At 37.8% G+C, this 21,683-nt stretch overlaps 1 protein-coding gene across 1 annotated transcript in view; it reads left to right on the forward strand.

Annotated features, from left to right (window-relative positions):
* The window catches only part of TAFA2 (TAFA chemokine like family member 2), a 165,467-nt gene that overhangs the window by 96,809 nt on the left and 46,975 nt on the right, over positions 1-21,683 (forward strand). Inside the window, exons 2-3 of the mRNA XM_019952119.3 lie at positions 6,828-6,980; positions 8,203-8,327. Of these exons, the coding sequence (XP_019807678.1) occupies positions 6,828-6,980; positions 8,203-8,327 (278 nt within the window). The remainder of the gene's footprint in view (positions 1-6,827; positions 6,981-8,202; positions 8,328-21,683) is intronic.

Consider the following 21,683-nt stretch of genomic DNA (forward strand, 5'->3'; position numbering starts at 1 on the left):
GCCAGCAACCACTACTCAAGGTAAATGATTTGCATAAATACTATTCTGTGAACCCATTTTTCATATTTATGTATACAGTTGGTTCACAGGTAATGGCTAAAATGTGACCATATTAACATATATATAAACATATATGTGTATATAATTATATACAATTAAATGTGTCTATATAGGTATGTGTATATATATATATATAATTTTTAAAAATTTATGCACACATATAAACCAAATGCTATTCAGAATTTTTTTTCTTATGGAGAAGGTAAAAAATAGTTAGAAACAAAGATTTTGCTAAAATGCCTTATAAGACTTCATTCCAGAGTATTCCAGTCATAATAGCTTGGCAAAAACATTTAGGAATCTTAAGATATGATTTAAGAGGCAGTCTCTTAAGGCCATGTTTCTGGGGAACCAGTAGGGCAGTATCCTATTGTTGAAATGTTATATGAAGGTAATAACCTTGAAAGGCAGCAATTAGAGCTGGGCAAGACTTGGTAATCCTGTTTTCATAAGAATTAAAACCTATGTGTTCTCTAGTGTCATTTCACAAAAATGTAGGAGGCAACATTTTGTATTAATGCATCACATTCAGGGAGGAGAAACTAGCGGAAAGGTGTGGGGCTTTTTGTTTTATCTTTTGTGACTTGGGGATTGTCACATGAAGAAAATTGTTCGTTCTTTTTTCATTTAAATCTTCTCCAGGGGGTCTTGCATCATTTTAGTATGACGCTGATTGTCTGTGAAGTCTATTTTGTTCATTTGGAAAGCCCTAATATTTGATTAGATTAGTTTATCATGAGCTCTGTCTGACTCCGTGTAGAGAATTCTAGTAACTGCTTGAATTTTTTACAGTCTCATTAACCTTTTAAAGGAAAACCACAGGAATTAGTTTTACCTTCTTAAACTGCTTGTTTACCATTTATTAAACACATGCCACATACTAGCAGTTTACATGAAAACTTAGCCTTTGTCTACAAGAATTTGACATGAGAAGTTAAGATATATAGCAGACAAATAAGAAAACTGTGTGTGTGTATATGTATGCCATGCTTAGGTGAACTAAATTTTGCTAGAAGATTCACGTCCCTATTTTGAGATATCTCATTTTACTTACCATATATACTGGCATATATAAAAATATTGAACAGTCAATATCCTCCCTACCCATGCCTTAAGACTCTTTGAGTGCAGGATTATCCATCCTTCCATCCATCCATCCACCCACAGCCACCTACCTACCTACCTATCATCTATTCTATTTTAACAAGGTTAATCATCCCCCCACAGAAAGCTTTACAACTTCAATTTTAATAAGAAGGACAAAGTCTGATAGAGATTTTTCACAAAATCCGATTTCTCACAAGGAAACTCAACCTGTGTGTCTGTGCATTTTATTCACAGGCAATGAAGAGAAAGGTCAGGGCAGAAAGGCCTTGGGTCTGTGAGGCTTGCTCTTCTGCGTCACCTTTGTTATTAATTCCTTAACATTTAGTCCCATATTCTCTGAAGGGGGAGGACATGCCTCTCTTCTTCCCAGTGCAGCTCCTACCTTATCCTTCTCTTCATTACACCATATGGGCATCATTTTCCCTCCTTTCTTCTCAAAGAAGAAATAAGCACACTTTCTTCACCAGAGCTCTGACATACTGAACTTAGCCAACATAATTATCCAATTGTAAAATGACTCTTTACAACCCTTTGAATTATATAAATATCTGAACAACATTTTCTTGTTTCTGTTTGTTCTGCATTGACTCAATAAGCTAGAATGATCCAGGTTTTTGAGATATCATGTTTCACTGACTTATCCTTCAACGAACACATTTGACAATATATATCCTACTGCACAACCTAGGAAGCAATGGAAAGTACTACTGTGTAGTCAGGGTAGGCTAAGTTTTGTGACAGTAGCAAAAAACCACCAAATTTTAGAGGCTTATTAACACTTTAAGGTTTCTCACTCATATGTCCATATGGTTGGCGGGGACTCTGTTTCATGTCTCTTGGGGACTCAGGCTGATATAGTCTCTACTATCAAGAATGTAATTAGTTGCTCTTGCTGGTGGGAGAAATCTGGTGAATGACACTAGCTATTAAAATGTCCACACAGACTGATATCCTTTGCTTTTGCTCGTAAGTTTAGCTTTCATTTCATTGGCCAAAGCAAGTCGCATCATCACATCTAGATTTAATTAATGGGGTGGAGAAGTACAGTTTTCCTTGTCAGGAAAAGTAGAAATGAATTTTGACATTGGCATTGGGAAGGGAAAACCAGGTGCAAATTTTTCACCTGTCAATTCTTTTCCAACATACGATAAAAATTTCCTTGTAACAAAGATGATAAAATGGCCCTGGTGGATGATGCTGAAATGGTGCCTGCCTCTTTTCTCAGGATAGAGACTAGTGGAACCCCGCTGTGTGCTCCTGGCCGCTGCAGTTCTGTGGAAAAGAGAGCCCAGCCACTATCCAGCTCTTCCTGAAGCTGTCTCAGCTCGGTCCTCTGCCTGCTAGCATCACTCTCTGAAGAAACCCTAATAATCTCTTGTTCTCTAAACTGGCTTCCATTCAAAGACTTGCAGGACACATCTCATCATGACTTACATCTCTGTTTCCCTAAATTGCTATCAGAGCTCCAAGCATCCCAAATTATCTATCATCACACAGACGTTTATTTCCATTTTGTTCTGTAATCCCACCCCTTCATTCATTCCACTGTGTCCTCTACAGTTTACTGGGTGTATCGGCCAACTCCCTGCCGGGCAGTCCTACTACTCTTTCCCAGTAAATTTATTCTTCCTCTTTGAAATATATATTTCATATTCTTTTTTTCTTCTCAAACATCTCTCATATTTCATAGCAAAATGAGATAAAATCAGATATGAAACTTCATCTTCTCACCAACTAATCCGCTCACACCTACCTGACTCTGTATTCACATATCTCACCTTCACTCTTAGGATTAAATGTCCCCACATGAATCTAATGCCAACCCCCTAGGTGCCCTCAATCTCAATTCCTTATTTCCCTTTAAGGACATTCTTTTTTTAATTAGCCACTTTCTCTCCTATATTGTCATTTTCTTTTTCTCAGATTTCTCCAGCAAGCAAGCATGCTTTTATGGCATCCATTGAAAAAATTTCCTTGAACCTTTGCTTCATTCCAACTATTACTTCATCTCCTTCTTCCCTTCACAGAAAAACTCCTTGAAAGAAATTTTTATAATTATCTGCAGTTTTGCATCTCATTCTCTAATAAACTTACTATAATCATGCTTTTCTCTTCATCATGCCATTAAAATGATTTTTATCTAGATCAAGTGCTAATAATAGCTAACACAGGGTACCTGCTATGAGGCCGGGAGTGTTCTAAATACTTTATACATATTAACTCATTTAATCCCCAAATCAACCATATGAAGACGGTGCTATTAATATCCCTCTTTTAGATATGAAAAAATACTAATCAGAGATATTTGATGATGTGCCCAAGGTTACAATGCTGTTTGAAGAAGCTTAGATTTGAACCTAGCTACTGTGGTTTTGGAGGCTCTGTTTTAACTGCTGCATCGTATTATTTTTTTAGGAGACAATTATTTCGCTTCATTTATTAAACCTTTCAGCAACGTTTGACATAACTGACCAATCCCTCTTTCCTGAAACATTTTATTCTTTGGTTTTCCATGCTTTTATCTCATGTTCTTTTTCTCTTACCTCATGTTCTGCTCCGTATCAGTTTTTTCTACTGTCTCCCTTCTTCCAGGTTTAGGTTCTGGACTATTCCTTCCCTACTTCTCTATCGGCAGCGGTAGCCTTTCCATGGTAATTTAGTCCAGTCTATGGCTTTAAATATCACCTATCAACCTAGATCTCTTAAGTGTGTATCTGCAGTCTAGATCTCTTCCCTAAGCTCCATTTTATAAATGTTGCTGCCTGATTTACATCTCTACTCCTGTGTCTTATAAGAATCTCAGACTTAACACAGACAAAACAGAACTACAGTAATTTCGACCCAACCCAACTTTTGCCGAACTCCCCTTTCCCAGGCCTCCTCTATCTTCCAGAACCACCAAATTCTAATTCCTCAGGACAAGCTTAGGAGTAATCCTTAATTCCTCTTCCCCTCACAGCTCATACTCAATCCATTAACAAGTCAAACCAACTCTACTCTGAAATATGCCGCATCTGGTACTTCTTCCCAACCCTTAGTCTAGTCTGTGTCCCATCCTTCACCTCCTGAACTCCTGCAACCCCTTCACGACTGGTCTCCCTGCTTTCACTCTTGCTTTCTTCAGTCCATTCTCTAAAGAGCAGCTTGAGCAAACTTCTAAAGCATTAATGAGATGACAGCATTTCCACCCAAAGGCTTTCCCTTGCAACGAGAGTAAAATCCAATCTCTTTACCATGGCACCCGCCCCTACACCATCTTCCTACGTTTCTGACATAATGTCCTCAGCCTCTCAGCTGTTCAGCCACAGTACATCCACACTGGCCATCTTGCTGTCCTGGGAACACACCACATGTTTCCCCATTTCAGAACCTTGTCACTTTCTGCTCCTTCTCTTTGGAAAGTTCCTCCTTTCTTAGCTTTTCATCATGGAGGCTTTCTTCTCATCATTCAGGCCATTATTCAGGTTACCTCCTCAGAGAGGTTTTCCCTGAGACTCACAAAAATCTGCCTTCCCTCCATGTTTGATTACTCTCAATCACATTACCCTACTGCATTTCTTTCAAGGAGCTAGAAAATCTAATATTGTCTTACTTAATCGTTAGTACCTAATTATTATTTGTTTTCTCCACAGGAATATGAGCTCTTTAGGGGCAGGTCTATGTCCATCTTACACATTGTTGCATCCCCATTACTCAGAACCATGCCTGATATGTGGTATTGACTCAAAATGTGACTAAGTGAGGTTCAGTGTAGAAAGCAGTATTTTGACTCGTATAATATTACATAAAGCATTCAATAAATTAAAACAAACTGAATCATCCTTAGCTAAGAAAATATTTTCTAGAGCGCAAGGAACAGAAATCCGGCTTTCAAGTTTTTAGCTTTGGTTTGATAGCCTTGTGTTTGAATCACATGGAGAAATCCCCATTTGTATCTACCATGACAGAAAAATCTTTGTGACATTGGAAATGGTATCTGCTTCTTTTGAGGATTATGTGTCAAAGCTGTATGTTACACCTGAGTTTCTCGGTTTCACATGGGGAATGACGTGGACAATCCATGCGATTTGGTCTCTCTTAGAAGAAAAATCCAAGCAATCTAACCTGAGTTACTGCCTAGTGGTTCCTCATCTCTGAGGGGAAGATTGATATGAATGCATGATGTACTCATCTCATTTACAAAATGATCTCAGTATACTTTATAACATTAAACAACTTCCTATGTCCTACTTTTCTATTTAAATCTGTTTTTATATCAGTCACGTTCTTACATTTCTGAAAGCATAACATTTCAACAGATGTTTGATTTTAAGCTGGTTTTATCTTTAGCAGATGGAAATTTTGCTTGATCATTTCACAGGAGGGTTAATACTTTGAAGAAGAGATGCTGGGTAGAAAACACAATGAAGGCAAACTCGAACCCTATCCTAATGTGATAAGTGAGGTCCAAAAATTTCAATCACCCAAACAGTTCAGTAGCCTCACTGTGAGGTTAAGAAAATGGGTGATGGGTTCTTCCAGGCTAGATATAAATCCATCCACGTTCTGGCTGTGGTGGTTGTCATTCGGTGGCAGCTGTTCCCTCAGGCAAAATGGAAAGGAATGATTTTTTTTTTTTCCCTCCTGAACAGGCATTTAATAGTCTTATTTCAGTTGGAAGCAGTCGTTGGAGAATAAGTTACAGGAACAGACAAACAAACAAACAAACAAAAAACCCCACTTAACTTAAAGTGCTTCAGACTGCAAATGTAAACATGAGGGCGAGGGGAGGCCACCGAGCTCTCTCCCCTGACCTGAGACAGGAGGGTCATGTCATTGTCGGGTCCCTTTACCATCACCACCCTCTCATCTCAGCCCTGCAGGTGGGAGGGAGGGAGGGAATGTCAGAGGCAGGGAAGAGGACTTAAAGGAATGAGGAAAACACTTTGTAAACTTAGAACCAGGGTGCAAGGTGGGGGTGCAAGGGAGCTCCTGGAGCCCTTGCCCTGGCTGAGGGGTGGGGCCAGCCCCCCCAGGAGGTGCGGGAAATACTGTTGGCTTCATGCCGCAGCCATCCCCGAGACTGGATGGAACGTTCAGGAAAATGGCAGCAATTTCAAAAATCACCCAATTAGTTCATTTCCAGGGAAATTGAGCAGAAGAATCCTGAGGAAGTGGGTTCCCACCCTCTGCCTCCCTGATTTCTGAAAAGAATTTCCCTTCCTGGCCCTTACACTCACCCCTAGATGAAGAATATAACCTTTATCAACCCACCTACTTTGAGAATAAGGTTTGTCTCAGCCCTACTACAGGGCACCTTGTCCGGGGGTTCCCTTACTTTGATCAACATGTTGAACAAAAAGGTGTAAAAAAAGTCATATGCAAATAAATATGTTTTTGATGATACCACACATTGCCTCTATATTGCAGACTGCTCTAACAGCTCATTCTAATCTAGTCACTAATTGTTCCTGCTTCACCAAGCATTTACTGACAGAAATGGTCCTACCACATTTAACAAAGAGATCAAATCTGCATTATGGAGTCAGCATCATTGTATTTCTAGTTTCATGCATGGTGGATCCTTTATAGAGCTATATTTAATGTGCTTCTAATTAAAAAGAGTAGGGAGTATCCAAGCTTTCTCAATGTTATCTCAACTTTTGTTTTTGTTTGTGCAGCTCACCATGTTAAAACGGGCACTTGCGAGGTGGTGGCACTCCACAGATGTTGTAATAAGAACAAGATAGAAGAACGGTCACAAACAGTCAAGTGCTCCTGCTTCCCTGGGCAGGTGGCAGGTACCACACGAGCTGCTCCCTCTTGTGTGGATGGTGAGGCTTCTTCCATTGCTCTTTGGGATAGGGTAGACGAGGACTGCTTAGAACTGGAATCCCACTGTGATGCTGATGACTGGGGTTAATCCTGGGGGACCGCACCATCAACCACGTGGTTGGTACAAGGTCACTTGAAGAGCGTTTTGAAATCTAAAATCTATTGGAAGATGGTCTAAGATCTTATGCGGTTTTGTAGCAAAAGGCATTATAATGAGGTTCCAATAAGTCCATGTGCCTCTTACTTTGATGCCATGAAATATTGATTTGCCAGTGGAGGGCGAGTGTGTGTGTGTGTGTGTGTGTGTGTGTGTGTGTGTGTGTGTGTGTGTATAAATTATTTGGCAAAGGAAAAATGAAATAGATGATTAAATAGTGTGGGTACCTAAACACATGGCTGGTTCTTAACAATGAAAAAATAAACACTGCACAGATGAGTGAACGTTTAGCTGTGGATAGAATTCACATGAAATATTTTTATAGAGATTTATCAAAATATTAATTTCTTTCTTGGAGGATTCACCTAATTACAAAGGATATAAACATTTATGTGGGTCTATATAATTGATGTTATCATAAATAATAATGTGTTAAGTGCTCATATTTTCATGGTGCACTCCTTGTGATGATAGTTACTGCCCACAGTAAAAAAAAGATTGTGTTCATTTGAATGCCTTCCTGATTTTAGCCTACTTGTGGGAAATACTACATTGATTCTAAAATATTGACTCTGGTCATGGACTCACTTTCTTATATGTTTATGTAAATCAGCACATGCATGTATCCACATAGTTTCTTTCCAATATGTTATTGTCCAATTCATATATGTCCATAACATATTCATGGACAATATGTTATTGTCCAAATTCTTTCCAATATGTTATTGTCCATGAATATGTTATTGTTGCATGAAATATCCTTTAAAAATGTGCCTATCATTAACAATACTGTATTATACACTTAACATGAGATCTACCATCTTAAAATTTTAAGTATTCTTACCACAGTAAAATAAAAATTAAAAAAATATTTTTAGTCAAAAAATCTAGAAAGATTTATTCCCTTTGGACAAAAAAAAAAAAAAAAAAAAAAAGCATCCTTCAAAATCTAATCATCCCAGTGGTGGGAAAAATATGTGGCTGTTGTTCTTCTTTAAATGTGCACCCAAAGAATTAACAAGCCCAAACAGAAAATATTAAATTGCTTTTTCTATCTCCTGTAGCTTCAATAGTGGAACAGAAATGGTGGTGCCATATGCAACCATGTCTTGAGGGAGAAGAATGTAAAGTTCTTCCAGATCGGAAAGGATGGAGCTGTTCCTCCGGGAATAAAGTGAAAACAACTAGGGTAAGTGGACAGCCAGCCTGTGAAAGCAAAAAGTCTCTCAATTAATAGAGCACGGAGCACGTGCAGTGACATCTTTAAGTGGTGGTTGTAGGATGAGAGGTAATAGTTTTCCATAGTACATTTTTCTCCCATTTTCTCCCTGCTTCATTTTTTCATAACACATTTTTATTTCATCCAGAATAACATCTTCTGTAGATTGCCATCAACTGTCATATTACCTAATAATTAAATACTCTTTGTTCCTTCATGAGATACTGACAAAAATGTGAACACCCCCGCCCCAAGGATGCGTGTTAAATGCTGGGAAGGTGACCCCAATCCCTCATTCTTCTGTTGGATAGTGATCTGAATAAATTCTGAAAAAAAGAGAATTTATATATGACTCAACAAACATTTCCCAGTTAATATTCTTTCATTTTTATGAGAGTAATTATTTTGACCTCCCTGATTTCTGGATCAATAAATAGTTTTCTGATGGTTAAGTTTGTAATCATTGTAATGAGTTATCAAGAGGAGTTTTCAAATCTCAGGGTCAATATAAAAGGAATGCTCTTCAGACAGTGAGGTATTTCAGCTTGCAATGACTGATTTCTGGGGGGTAGGAGAGGAGTGAAAAATAGCTTTATTCTTTCATTTTCTAATTACCTCCATGGATATTCTGGACTGGCAGAATTTAAATTCTTTGTGGAATCAGCAAATGAAAGTTTTGTCTTATTTTGCTTTTTGCACTAAGGGGAAAGCTGACTACTGTTTAGAACTGGATAACTGGGGGCTAGAACAGAATAATGTTTTATAAAAAGGGGATATTTTATTTAATAAAATGTAACATAAAACTAGAGACTGTAATTTACGGTATTGATTAACAATAGCAGTTTTTTTTTTTAAACCTTGTGTGGACATATTCAAGAGGATTATTTTAAAATCCCATCAGATATATAATGTTGAGTAATATCTTTAGTGCATTGACTATTCAGACATACAGAGAAGTAACCAAGTTTCTAATAAATAATAACTTTATATTTTGTCAAATGATTTCATGACTCTAGACTCATCAGTTAAAGGCTGACACTCTTCCAGAATCTGTGGAGTGCCTGACCAGTTAATTAGAATAATTGTATTATTCAGTTAGCACATGATATAATCCATATTGATTTGTTAAAACCATTCTGGCAATGTAAAATTTCCTTATAAGCTATTTATAGCATGAAAATTTTTTTCCTAACACTATTAATCCTTAGTCTAAAATAACACTCATGTAAATGCCTGGAGATTTAAGATTCTGAAACAATTTTTTTTTTTTAAATAGTGAGTTCTCTACATCTAAATTCTATGTTTCTATTACATCAGTGGGTATGAGGAAGCTAACACTTATTAGATACTTAAAACATATGCCATATACTGAACAATGTGCTTCATGTGAATTAGCTCATTTAATCTTCTCAATAGCCCAGTGAAACAGGTAATATTATTATCTCCTTTTACAGCTGAGTAAACCAAAGCTTTAAAATGTTAAGTGACTTCCCAAGGTCATATAGCTAATTAATGGGAAGTTACGGATCAAACTGTATATTTTCATTCCAGAACCTAATCTCTTAACCTGTAGTTTATACTAGATCATTTAACTTATTCTTAAGTAATAGTGATGAAAGTTTCCTATAATTCTGTTCATATAAAGTAGACCTTTAAAAATATTTTTAGCTTTTTGGATCATTGAAATGAAAAGGTCAGAAGCATGTGATCTAAATTCTCATAATAAATTATTTTAGAAGTGTTGCTTCACTCCCTGTTGGGCCATATTCTCAATAGTTCAAACGTAAAATTGAGTCTCTGCTTCACAAATTCTTCATAATGTAATTAAACAAGATAGATGAAAGACTGAGAACTTGTGAGTAGGGAAGACCACATCTAGATCCTCTAGTTTGTTTTATTTATAAATTCATATAACTTATAGTGGATTGCCCTTTCTATTTTTCCTTCATCTCCTTTGCCCTGGAGAACAGCTGTTAATGGAAGACCTCATTGAAGATACTGTAGAGAGGATTCATGCAATAGTGGGTGTTTGTATTAAATTATCTTAAAAATTCCTTCCAACCCTGAGAGTCTATGATTCTCATTTAAAAAGGAAAAATCATTATATATAAGAGAAGATAAGAGGGCTTGAGAGAAGGAGCTTCTTCAGTACAATGAAAGTAAATTATTGTTACTTTTTCCTTCACGAGTAAAAAGATTGCTGGTGAAAATGAAGCTACTTGGACATTTTCAACTAAAGGAACGTCATGGCATTTCAAATGCCTGGGCAAAATGTTCAATTACGAATATTAGTTTGGCTCACAAAACAATTAGGTGAATTTCCCTGAGGCCCCAAAGAAGCAAAGTTGTCAAGGTCATCATGTTATTAGTGTTCTGCCGTCTCCTTTGAAATAGTCCAAAAAGTATTGGAGATGAGATAAATTCTTGAAATAGTTCTGGCACGACATTACTTTGCCCACAGTGGAAGTGTTGGGTAGAGGTAGGTTCTGCCCTACATAAACAGCAGCAATATTATTGAAAAGAAATCTGATCATTATTTTAATCACTGGTGTTATTATCCACTTGCTGGTCTTGAATAAGGTAGCCATGGCTGTGGTGAGCCAAGAAGCCACTGAAGCCCTGATTTGGCAGGTCCTAGCCACAAATGGGAAAGTCTAGAAGTTAAGCAGGAATAGGCTATAAAAGTAACTGAAGAGCTGCTCTCAGCAAAAAGTCATTTGGGTTCCTTACGCAAGATATGTTGGTCTTATGGGATTATCACTGTAAGCAAAATGGCTCGAGAAATGATTAAAATTTGCAGTAATGTACATCCTCCTTCATAACTGCCTGTATCCAATCTGGAGTGCTCTGGTAAATTTAATGTTAGAAAAAAAGCAATCAGCCAAAAACATCAATGAGGCTTGCTTGGCCTCAGCAGAGATGCATGGTACTTTCCAGAACTGACTACAGATCAGGGGCTGGGTGAATTTCTCATTTAAGACTAATTTGGAACTTACATTGTACTTCCCATAAATGCTAATTATATCCTCCTTCTGTCTTTGTACTAAATTCAGGAAGCTTATTGTCATAACCCATTTTCTAATTGTCCTAACAAGGGGAAAAGGCAAAGAATAGACAGCCTTTGTTAGAACAGCAATATTTGCATACATGCTCTTCAAAACCCCAAACATTTAGTCTGCAGAGAAAGGAGGGTGCAACATTGTTTCCCGAGCCCTACTTCTCACCTTAAAGCTGGAAACTAATGACTGCGTATGACATCTGTAACCATCTACTGTATTACTTTAAAGAACTCCTAAGTTAAAAGGAAAAAAAGGAAAAGCCATGAAAGCCTTTTGATTTCAAACTCACTTTCAAAGATAAATAATAAAGAACTTTTCAAAGAGTCATTAATAAAAGAATAGTCTTTCCAGTGTGAAAAAGCACATAATTATATGCTGATTATATAATAGAAAAGTAGAAGGAGGGAAAGGTGCTGTAGAGCTTGTAAGAATTGAGAAAAAAAAAACTTTGATAACATTGTTAGAATCCTCAGAGAAAACAGACTGTGATTCATTTCTTTTAATGTTTTGATACTCTTTCTCTGTGGAATATCTCCTAAAAGAAGTCACTTTCTGATTTTAGGACTTACAGCCCTTGGCCATTGGTATGGACTCCACATTCCTATGGTCATGCAGCTCAGATGTCTGGTTCTTACCTAAGGAAAAATGAACTTAACTTGATATAAGATTTTTATATTTTCATTAGAAATATTATCTTTATGAATCATGAATCCTCATATGCTTAAGAAGACATTTTCTGAGTAATTTTTAACTAATTGGAATTCTTCCATCTTTACTCATTTACTTAAAGTGCCTTAAGCAGATAAGAACTCCATAGTTTTTTAATGTCCCTTCAAACATAAATGGATTTTAAGGGCATAAAGTATGATTTTATTTTGTTGTATAATGCAATGAAAATCAACAAATGTTAAAAAATTTCCTGTGCATAAATATTCTATAATAAGAATGCTCATATTATAATCAAAGCAACAAAATCAAATATGAAAGCATTCACTTAGCTCTTAAAGTGTGCTGGGCACTCTGCTAAGTGCATCGCAGGTATTATCTTATTTAATTTCCCCAACCACAGTAGTTACTAACTAGAGCACAAAGATATACATAGCATGATGCCTGCCCACCAGGAGTATGCCCTTGAGTGGGGGAATGAATAGTAGACAACTGCATTATTCTTTTGTTATCCATATGCAGCCCACTAACAATAAACATTGGAATCACTGGTAAATATAAATCGAGTAACATTATTATAATAATGGGGATAACATAAGTCTCTAGTTCAGCTTCCTCATCTGCAAAAAAAATGAGGATGTTGAGCTATATTCAATTTCAAGTTCCTCTAAACAACATTTATTCTTTGATTCCTTGTGCCAAGGACATTTCTAACTTCCTTTCCAACTAAATTTATATGACACTAATAACTAGCTAATCTCAGAACAGAGGTAAGTGTTAGGTTTTTCATCCTCTCCCTCTAAGGGAGAAAAGAAATAGCACCTTAGGGTGCTTTGTTGATTGAAGCCTCAAGTCATCCCCTTCCAGATGCTGCCTGATTTTACACCAAGACTCGGTGACTCTGAGTTGGTGGGTCTGAATGGTGTCCAGGGGTGCTACTCCAGGTCCAAGGCAAAGGAAGAACACAAGAGGAGAAAAGTTCATTTTCTCACCTTAAGGGGGTGCAATTTGTGAACTATTCAATCACAAACTCTCTTCTTGTCTTGTAAATTTAACATAGACTTAGGGTAGTGTGGTCCTTTTTTGATCAGCCCTTTCTAACAGACACATTCCCCATTCTTTTGTTTTCATCTCACCTCTGACCAGGCCCTGAATTGCACCCTGGTCCACAGGACAGAGCATGACAACTTTTAGGGCTGTGGTTTTCAAATTATCTTGATGGTACCTAAGTAAGAAATACATCTTACGTTGTGATCCAACATATACACAACACTCCCACACACATACACATACACTCATATACCCCACACTAAAATTAAAGTTCTGATTTTTTGGTTTTATTTCCTTCCTTCATTCCTCCCTCTCTTCCTCCCTTCCTCAGCCCCATAAATTGATTTTATAACCCATCAATATGTTACAACATGCAGTTTGAAAACCACGGCTTTAGAAGCGGTATTTGACTGCTTCTCGTGTTGGCTCCATGGAAGTGGTAGCCACTGCTAACTGGCAAAGATGCAAACTACTGAATAGACAGTTTTCAAATCAATTCATCTTTTACGTTTTAAATATTTTTAGTCAATATTTTGGGGTAAAAATTTCATAAGATCTTGTAAAATATAGACTTCATGGGAAAAATGTGTATACTGGATACATTCTTCCATTCAACGAGTGTTTACTGTCTTTTATTGTTGGGTGCTATTCTGGGTTCTGGAGCACAGCACAGGGGAAAAAAAGAGAGGATCCCTGCCCTCATAAGGCCTAGATTCTAATAGGGTGTATTGGTTTTCTATCGCTGCCTTAGCAAATTTAGTGACGTGATACAACATCCATTAATTATTTGTAGGTCAGACTTCAGGCACAGCGTAGCTTGGCTATTTGTCTGCTCTGGGTTTCACAAGGCTGAACTCAATGGGTATGCTTCATCTTTTCACAACAGGGCTGTGTTTCTTTTCTGGAGGCTTTAAGGGAGAATCTGCTTCCAAGCCCATTCAGGTTATTGACAGAATTCGGTTCCTTCTAAATGTAGGAATGAGGTTTCTACCCCTCCAGTAGCTGTCATCTGAGAGCCTCTCTCACCTCCATCAGAATATCTGCTTTCTCCATCACATTGCCTCCTTCATCTTCAAACCAGTCAGGGCACACTGAGTCTTTCTCACACACCGAATCTCTCTGACGTCCCCCTTCCGCCATTTCTCCTCCGCTTTACTCTTCTGCTTTTAAAAGCTCAAAGGATTACATTGGTCCCACCCAGATAGTCCAGGATGATTACCCTATTTTAAGGTTAGCTGATTAGCAACTTTAATGACATTGTCCCTTCACAGCTGTGCTAAGATTAGTGTTTATTTGAATACCTAGGGGACAGGAATCTTGAGGGTATATCTTTAGAATTCTACCTATCAGACAGGGGGAGACAAAAATTAAAATATATGAGTAAAGTATATGTTAGATGGTGGTAGGTGCCATGGGAAAAAGTAAAGCAGGGAGGGGAAATGGAGAGTGCTGAGCCAAGGGTGTTTGCATACTGAAGTCTCCAAGGAGATGAGGGGATAAGCCACGTGACTATCTAGAGGACACGCTTTCCAGGTAGGGGGGGAAACAAGCATAGTACCCGCCATGGAAGCTACCCTGGGAATACCATATTCAAGAGACAGCAGTGATGCTAGTGTGGCTGGGGGGAGTGAGCAAGGTAAGTGATCATATTTTGGATTAGAAAGGTATTATGAGGCATGTCACTATAGACCTAAATTTTTGTCCTGAGCAAACAGAATGAGGAAGTTGACATGAGGGGGGTTGGAGAAAACCGTGGGGAGAACAGGTTTTATGTTATACATTAATATTCATTAAATCTAGGTTATTTAACTTAATAGAAATTTAAATATGGTATAACATCTTGAAGTTGATATTTATTAAGATAGGTGAAAATTTTTTACTATAGGAAGAAAAATGTAGACATTGAAATTCATATCAGAAAAGATTTAAAATCTCAAATGATATGGACATTTGAAAAAAGCACTTAAGGAACTATATAATTACTATAATGACATTAAGTTTTTGTTTTTTTTTAACATCTTTATTGGGGTATAATTGCTTTACAATGGTGTGTTAGTTTCTGCCCCATAACAAATTGAATCAGTTATACATATACACATGTTCCCATATCTCTTCCCTCTTGCATCTCCCTCCCTTCCACCCTCCCTATCCCACCCCTCCAGGCAGTCACAAAGCACCGAGCCGATATCCCTGTGCCATGCGGCTGCTTCCCACTAGCTATCTACCTTACGTTTCTTAGTGTGTATATGTCCATGACTCTCTCTCGCCCTGTAACAGCTCACCCTTCCCCCTCCCCATATCCTCAAGTCCGTTCTACAGTAGGTCTGTGTCTTTATTTCTGTCTTACCCCTAAGTTCTTCATGACATTTTTTTTCTTCTTAAATTCCATATATATGTGTTAGCATACGGTATTTGTCTTTTTCTTTCTGACTTACTTCACTCTGTATGACAGACTCTAGGTCTATCCACCTCATTACAAATAGCTCAATTTCGTTTCTTTTTATGGCTGAGTAATATTCCATTGTATATATGTCCCACATCATCTTTATCCATTCATCCGATGATGGGCACTTAGGTGGTTTCCATCTCCGGGCTATTGTAAATAGAGCTGAGATGAACATTTTGGTACATGACTCTTTTTGAATTTTGGTTTTCTCAGGGTATATGCCCAGTAGTGGGATTGCTGGGTCATATGGTAGTTCTATTTGTAGTTTTTGAAGGAACCTCCATACTGTTCTCCATAGTGGCTGAACCAATTCACATTCCAACCAGCAGTGCAAGAGTGTTCCCTTTTCTCCACACCCTCTCCAGCATTTATTGTTTCTAGATTTTTTGATGATGGCCATTCTGACTGGTGTGAGATGATATCTCATTGTAGTTTTGATTTGCACTTCTCTAATGATTAATGATGTTGAGCATTCTTTAATGTGTTTGTTGGCAGTCTGTATATCTTCTTTGGAGAAATGTCTATTTAGGTCTTCTGCCCATTTTTGGATTGGGTTGTTTGTTTTTTTGTTATTGAGCTGCATGAGCTGCTTGTAAATTTTGGAGATTAATCCTTTGTCAGTTGTTTCATTTGCAAATATTTTCTCCCATTCTGAGGGTTGTCTTTTGGTCTTGTTTATGGTTTCCTTTGCTGTGCAAAAGCTTTGAAGTTTCATTAGGTCCCATTTGTTTATTTTTGTTTTTATTTCCATTACTCTAGGAGGTGGGTCAGAAAGGATCTTGCTGTGATTTATGTCATAGAGTGTTCTGCTTATGTTTTCCTCTAAGAGTTTGATAGTTTCTGGCCTTACATTTAGGTCTTTAATGCATTTTGAGCTTATTTTTGTGTACGGTGTTAGGGACAGATCTAATCTCATACTTTTACATGTATCTGTCCAGTTTTCCCAGCACCACTTATTGAAGAGGCTGTCCTTTCTCCACTGTACATTCCTGCCACCTTTATCAAAGATAAGGTGTCCATATGTGCGTGGGTTTATCTCTGGGCTTTCTATCCTGTTCCATTGATCTATCTTTCTGTTTTTGTGCCAGTACCATACTGTCTTGATTACTGTAGCTTTGTAGTGTAGTCTGAAGTCAGGAAGCCTGATTCCTCCAGCTCCTTTTTTCGTTCTCAAGATTGCTTTGGCTATGCGGGGTCTTTTGTGTTTCCATACAAATTGCGAAATTTTTTGTTCTAGTTCTGTGAAAAATGCCAGTGGTAGTTTGATAGGAATTGCATTGAATCTATAGATTGCTTTGGGTAGTAGAGTCATTTTCACAATGTTGATTCTTCCAATCCAAGAACATGGTATATCTCTCCATCTATTTGTATCATCTTTAATTTCTTTCATCAGTGTCTTATAATTTTCTGCATACAGGTCTTTTGTCTCCTTCGGTAGGTTTATTCCTAGATATTTTATTCTTTTTGTTGCAATGGTAAATGGGAGTGTTTTCTTGATTTCACTTTCAGAGTTTTCATCATTAGTGTATAGGAATGCCAGAGATTTCTGTGCATTAATTTTGTATCCTGCTACTTTACCGAATTCATTGATTAGCTCTAGTAGTTTTCTGGTAGCATCTTTAGGATTCTCTATGTATGGTATCATGTCATCTGCAAACAGTGACAGCTTTACTTCTTCTTTTCCTATTTGGATTCCTTTTATTTCCTTTTCTTCTCTGATTGCTGTGGCTAAAACTTCCAAAACTATGTTGAATAAGAGTGGTGAGAGTGGGCAACCTTGTCTTGTTCCTGATCTTACTGGAAATGCTTTCAGTTTTTCACCATTGAGGATGATGTTGGCTGTGGGCTTGTCATATATGGCCTTTATTATGTTGAGAAAAGTTCCCTCTATGCCTACTTTCTGCAGGGTTTTTATCATAAATGGGTGTTGAATTTTGCCAAAAGCTTTCTCTGCATCTATTGAGATGACCATATGGTTTTTCTCCTTCAATTTGTTAATATGGTTTATCACATTGATAGATTTGCGTATATTGAAGAATCCTTGCATTCCTAGGATAAACCCCACTTGATCATGGTGTATGATCCTTTTAATGTGCTGTTGGATTGTTTGTTAGTATTTTGTTGAGGATTTTTGCATCTATGTTCATCAGTGATATTGGCCTGTAGTTTTCTGTCTTTGTGACATCCTTGTCTGGTTTTGGTATCAAGGTGATGGTGGCCTCATAGAAGGAATTTGGGAGTGTTCCTCCCTCTGTTATATTTTGGAAGAGTTTGAGAAGGATAGGTGTTAGCTCTTCTCTAAATGTTTCATAGAATTCGCCTGTGAAGCCATCTGGTCCTGGGCTTTTGTTTGTTGGAACATTTTTAATCACAGTTTCAATTTCAGTGCTTGTGATTGGCCTGTTCATATTTTCTATTTCTTCCTGATTCAGTCTTGGCAGGTTGTGCATTTCTAAGAATTTGTCCATTTCTTCCAGATTGTCCATTTTATTGGCATAGAGTTGCTTGTAGTAATCTCTCATGATCTTTTTTATTTCTGCAGTGTCAGTTGTTACTTCTCCTTTTTCATTTCTAATTCTATTGATTTGCCAGCTTTTAATTTTATTGATCTTTGCTATTGTTTCCTTCATTTCTTTTTCATTTATTTCTGATCCGATTTTATGATTTCTTTCCTTCTGCTAGCTTTGGGGTTTTTTTGTTCTTCTTTCTCTAATTGCTTGAGGTGCAAGGTTAGGTTGTTTATTTGAGATGTTTCCTGCTTCTTAAGGTGGGCTTGTATTGCTATACACTTCCCCCTTAGAACTGCTTTTGCTGCATCCCATAGGTTTTGGGTCGTTGTGTCTCCATTGTCATTTGTTTCTAGGTATTTTTTTATTTCCTCTTTGATTTCTTCAGTGATAACTTCATTATTATGTAGTGTATTGTTTAGCCTCCATGTGTTTTTTTTTTTACAGATCTTTCCTGTAATTGATATCTAGGCTCATGGCATTGTGGTCGGAAAAGATACTTGATATAATTTAAATTTTCTTAAATTTTCCAAGGCTTGATTTGTGACCCAAGATATGATCTATCCTGGAGAATGTTCCATGAGCACTTGAGAAAAATGTGTATTCTGTTGTTTTTGGATGGAGTGTCCTATAAATATCAATTAAGTCCATCTTGTTTAATGTATCATTTAAAGCTTGCGTTTCCTTATTTATTTTCATTTTGGATGATCTGTCCATTGGTGAAAGTGGGGTGTTAAAGTCCCCTACTACAAATGTGTTACTGTCGATTTCCCCTTTTATGGCTGTTAGTATTTGCCTTATGTATTGAGGTGCTCCTATGTTGGGTGCATAAATATTTACAATTGTTATATCTTCTTCTTGGATCGATGCCTTGATCATTATGTAGTGTACTTCTTTGTCTCTTCTAATAGTCTTTATTTTAAAGTCTATTTTGTCTGAAATGAGAATTGCTACTCGAGCTTTCTTTTGGTTTCCATTTGCATGGAATATCTTTTTCCATCCCCTTACTTTCAGTCTGTATGTGTCTCTAGGTCTGAAGTGGGTCTCTTGTAGACAGCATATATAAGGACCCTGTTTTTGTATCCATTCAGCCAATCTGTGTCTTTTGGTGGGAGCATTTAGTCCATTTACATTTAAGGTAATTATCAATATGTATGTTCCTATTCCCATTTTCTAAATTGTTTTGGGTTCATTATTACAGGTCTTTTCCTTCTCTTGTGTTTCTTGTCTAGAGAAGTTCCTTTAGCATTTGTTGTAAAGCTGGCTTGGTGGTGCTGAACTCTCTCAGCTTTTGCTTTTCTGTAAAGGTTTTAATTTCTCCAACAAATCTGAATGAGATCCTTGCTGGGTAGAGTAATCTTGGTTGCAGGTTTTTCTCCTTCATCACTTTCAGTATGTCCTGCCACTCTCTTCTGGCTAGCAGGGTTTCTGCTGAGAGATCAGCTGTTAACCTTATGGGGATTCCCTTGTGTGTTATTTACTCTTTTTCCCTTGCTGCTTTTAATATGCTTTGTTTGTATTTAATTTTTGACAGTTTGATTAATATGTGTCTTGGCGTATTTCTCCTTGGATTTATCCTGTATGGGACTCTCTGTGCTTCCTGGACTTGATTAACTATTTCCTTTCCCATATTAGGGAAGTTTTCAACTATCATCTCTTCAAATATTTTCTCAGTCCCTTTCTTTTTCTCTTCTTCTTCTGGAACCCCTATAATTCGAATGTTGGTGCGTTTAATGTTGTCCCAGAGGTCTCTGAGACTGTCCTCAGTTCGTTTCATTCTCTTTTCTTTATTCTGCTCTGCAGTAGTTATTTCCACTATTTTACCTTCCAGGTCACTTATCCGTTCTTCTGCCTCAGTTATTCTGCTATTGATCCCATCTAGAGTACTTTTAATTTCATTTATTGTGTTGTTCATGGTTGTTTGTTTCATTTTTATTTCTTCTAGGTCCTTGTTAACTGTTTCTTGCATTTTGTCCATTCTATTTCCAAGATTTCGGATCATCCTTACTATCATTATTCTGAATGCTTTTTCAGGTAGACTGCCTATTTCCTCTTCATTTGTTAGGTCTGGTGCATTTTTATCTTGCTCCTTTATCTGCTGTGTGTTTTTCTGTCTTCTCATTTTGCTTATCTTACTGTGTTTGGGGTCTCCTTTTTGCAGGCTGCAGGTTCGTAGTTCCCGCTGTTTTTGATGTCTGTCTCCAGTGGCTAAGGTTGGTTCAGTGGGTTGTGTAGGCTTCCTGGTGGAGGGGACTAGTGCCTGTGTTGTGGTGGATGAGGCTGGATCTTGTCTCTCTAGTGGGCAGGTTCACGTCTGGAGGTGTGTTTTGGGGTGTCTGTGGCCTTATTATGATTTTAGGCAGCCTCTCTGCTAATGGGTGGGGTTGTGTTCCTGCCTTGCTAGTTGTTTGGCATAGGTTGTCCAGCACTGTAGCTTGCTGGTCGTTGAGTGAAGCTGGGTGCTGGTGTTAAGATGGAGGTCTCTGGGAGATTTTCGCTGTTTGATATTATGTGGAGCTGGGAGGTCTCTTGTTGACCAGTGTCCTGAAGTTGGCTCTCCTACCTCAGAGGCAGAGCCATGACTCCTGGCTGGAGCACCAAGAGCCTTTCATCCACAGGGCTCAGAATAAAAGGGAGAAAAAGTAGACAGAATTAGTAGAAGTATGAAGAAAGAAAGAAGGAAAGGAGGGAAGGAAGGAAGGAAGGAAGAAAGAAGCAAAGAAGGAAAGAAGGCAAGAAGGAAAGAAAGGAGGGAGGGAGGGAGGAAGGAAGGAAGAAGGGAAAGAAGGAAAAAAGACAGTAAGAAAGAAGATACAGTAAAATAAATTAAAGTTATTGAATTAAAAAATACTTATTTAGAAAAAAAGAGACAGATAGAACCTTAGGACAAATGTTGGAAGCAAAGCTATACAGACAAACTCTTACACAGAAGCATACACATACACCCTCACAAAAAGAGGTAAAGGGGAAAAAATAATAAATCTTGCTCTCAGAGACCACCTCCTCAATTTGGGATGATTCATTGTCTAAAGGAGGGAAGGAAGGAAGGAAGGAAAGAAAGAAAGAAAGAAAGAAAGAAAGAAAGAAAAGTATAATAAAGTTATTAAAATTAAAATTAATCATTAGGAAAAAAAAATTTTAAAAAAACCATGGACGGATAGAACCCTAGGACAAATGGTGGAAGAAAAACTATACAGACAAGATCTCACACAGAAGCATACACATACACATTCACAAAAAGAGGAAAAGGGGAAAAAATCATAGATCTTGCTCTTGAAGCCCACTTCCTCAATTTGGGATGACTCGTTGTCTATTCATGTATTCCACAGATGCAGGGTACATCAAGTTGATTGTGGAGCTTTAATCCGCTGCTTCTGAGGCTGCTGGGAGAGATTTCCCTTTCTCTTCTTTGTTCTCACAGCTCATCAGGACTTAGCTTTGGATTTGGCCCTACCTCTGTGTGTAGGTCGCTGGAGGGCGTCTGTTTTTTGCTCAGACGGGACGGGGTTAAAGGATCCGCTGATTGGGGGCTGTGGCGCAATCAGGTCGGGGGGGAGGGGCTCGGGGGGGGAGGGAGGGGCTTTGCGTGCAGGGCGGA

Source organism: Tursiops truncatus, chromosome 11 (assembly GCF_011762595.2).
Source record: "Tursiops truncatus isolate mTurTru1 chromosome 11, mTurTru1.mat.Y, whole genome shotgun sequence".
Taxonomy (NCBI): Eukaryota; Metazoa; Chordata; class Mammalia; order Artiodactyla; family Delphinidae; genus Tursiops; species Tursiops truncatus.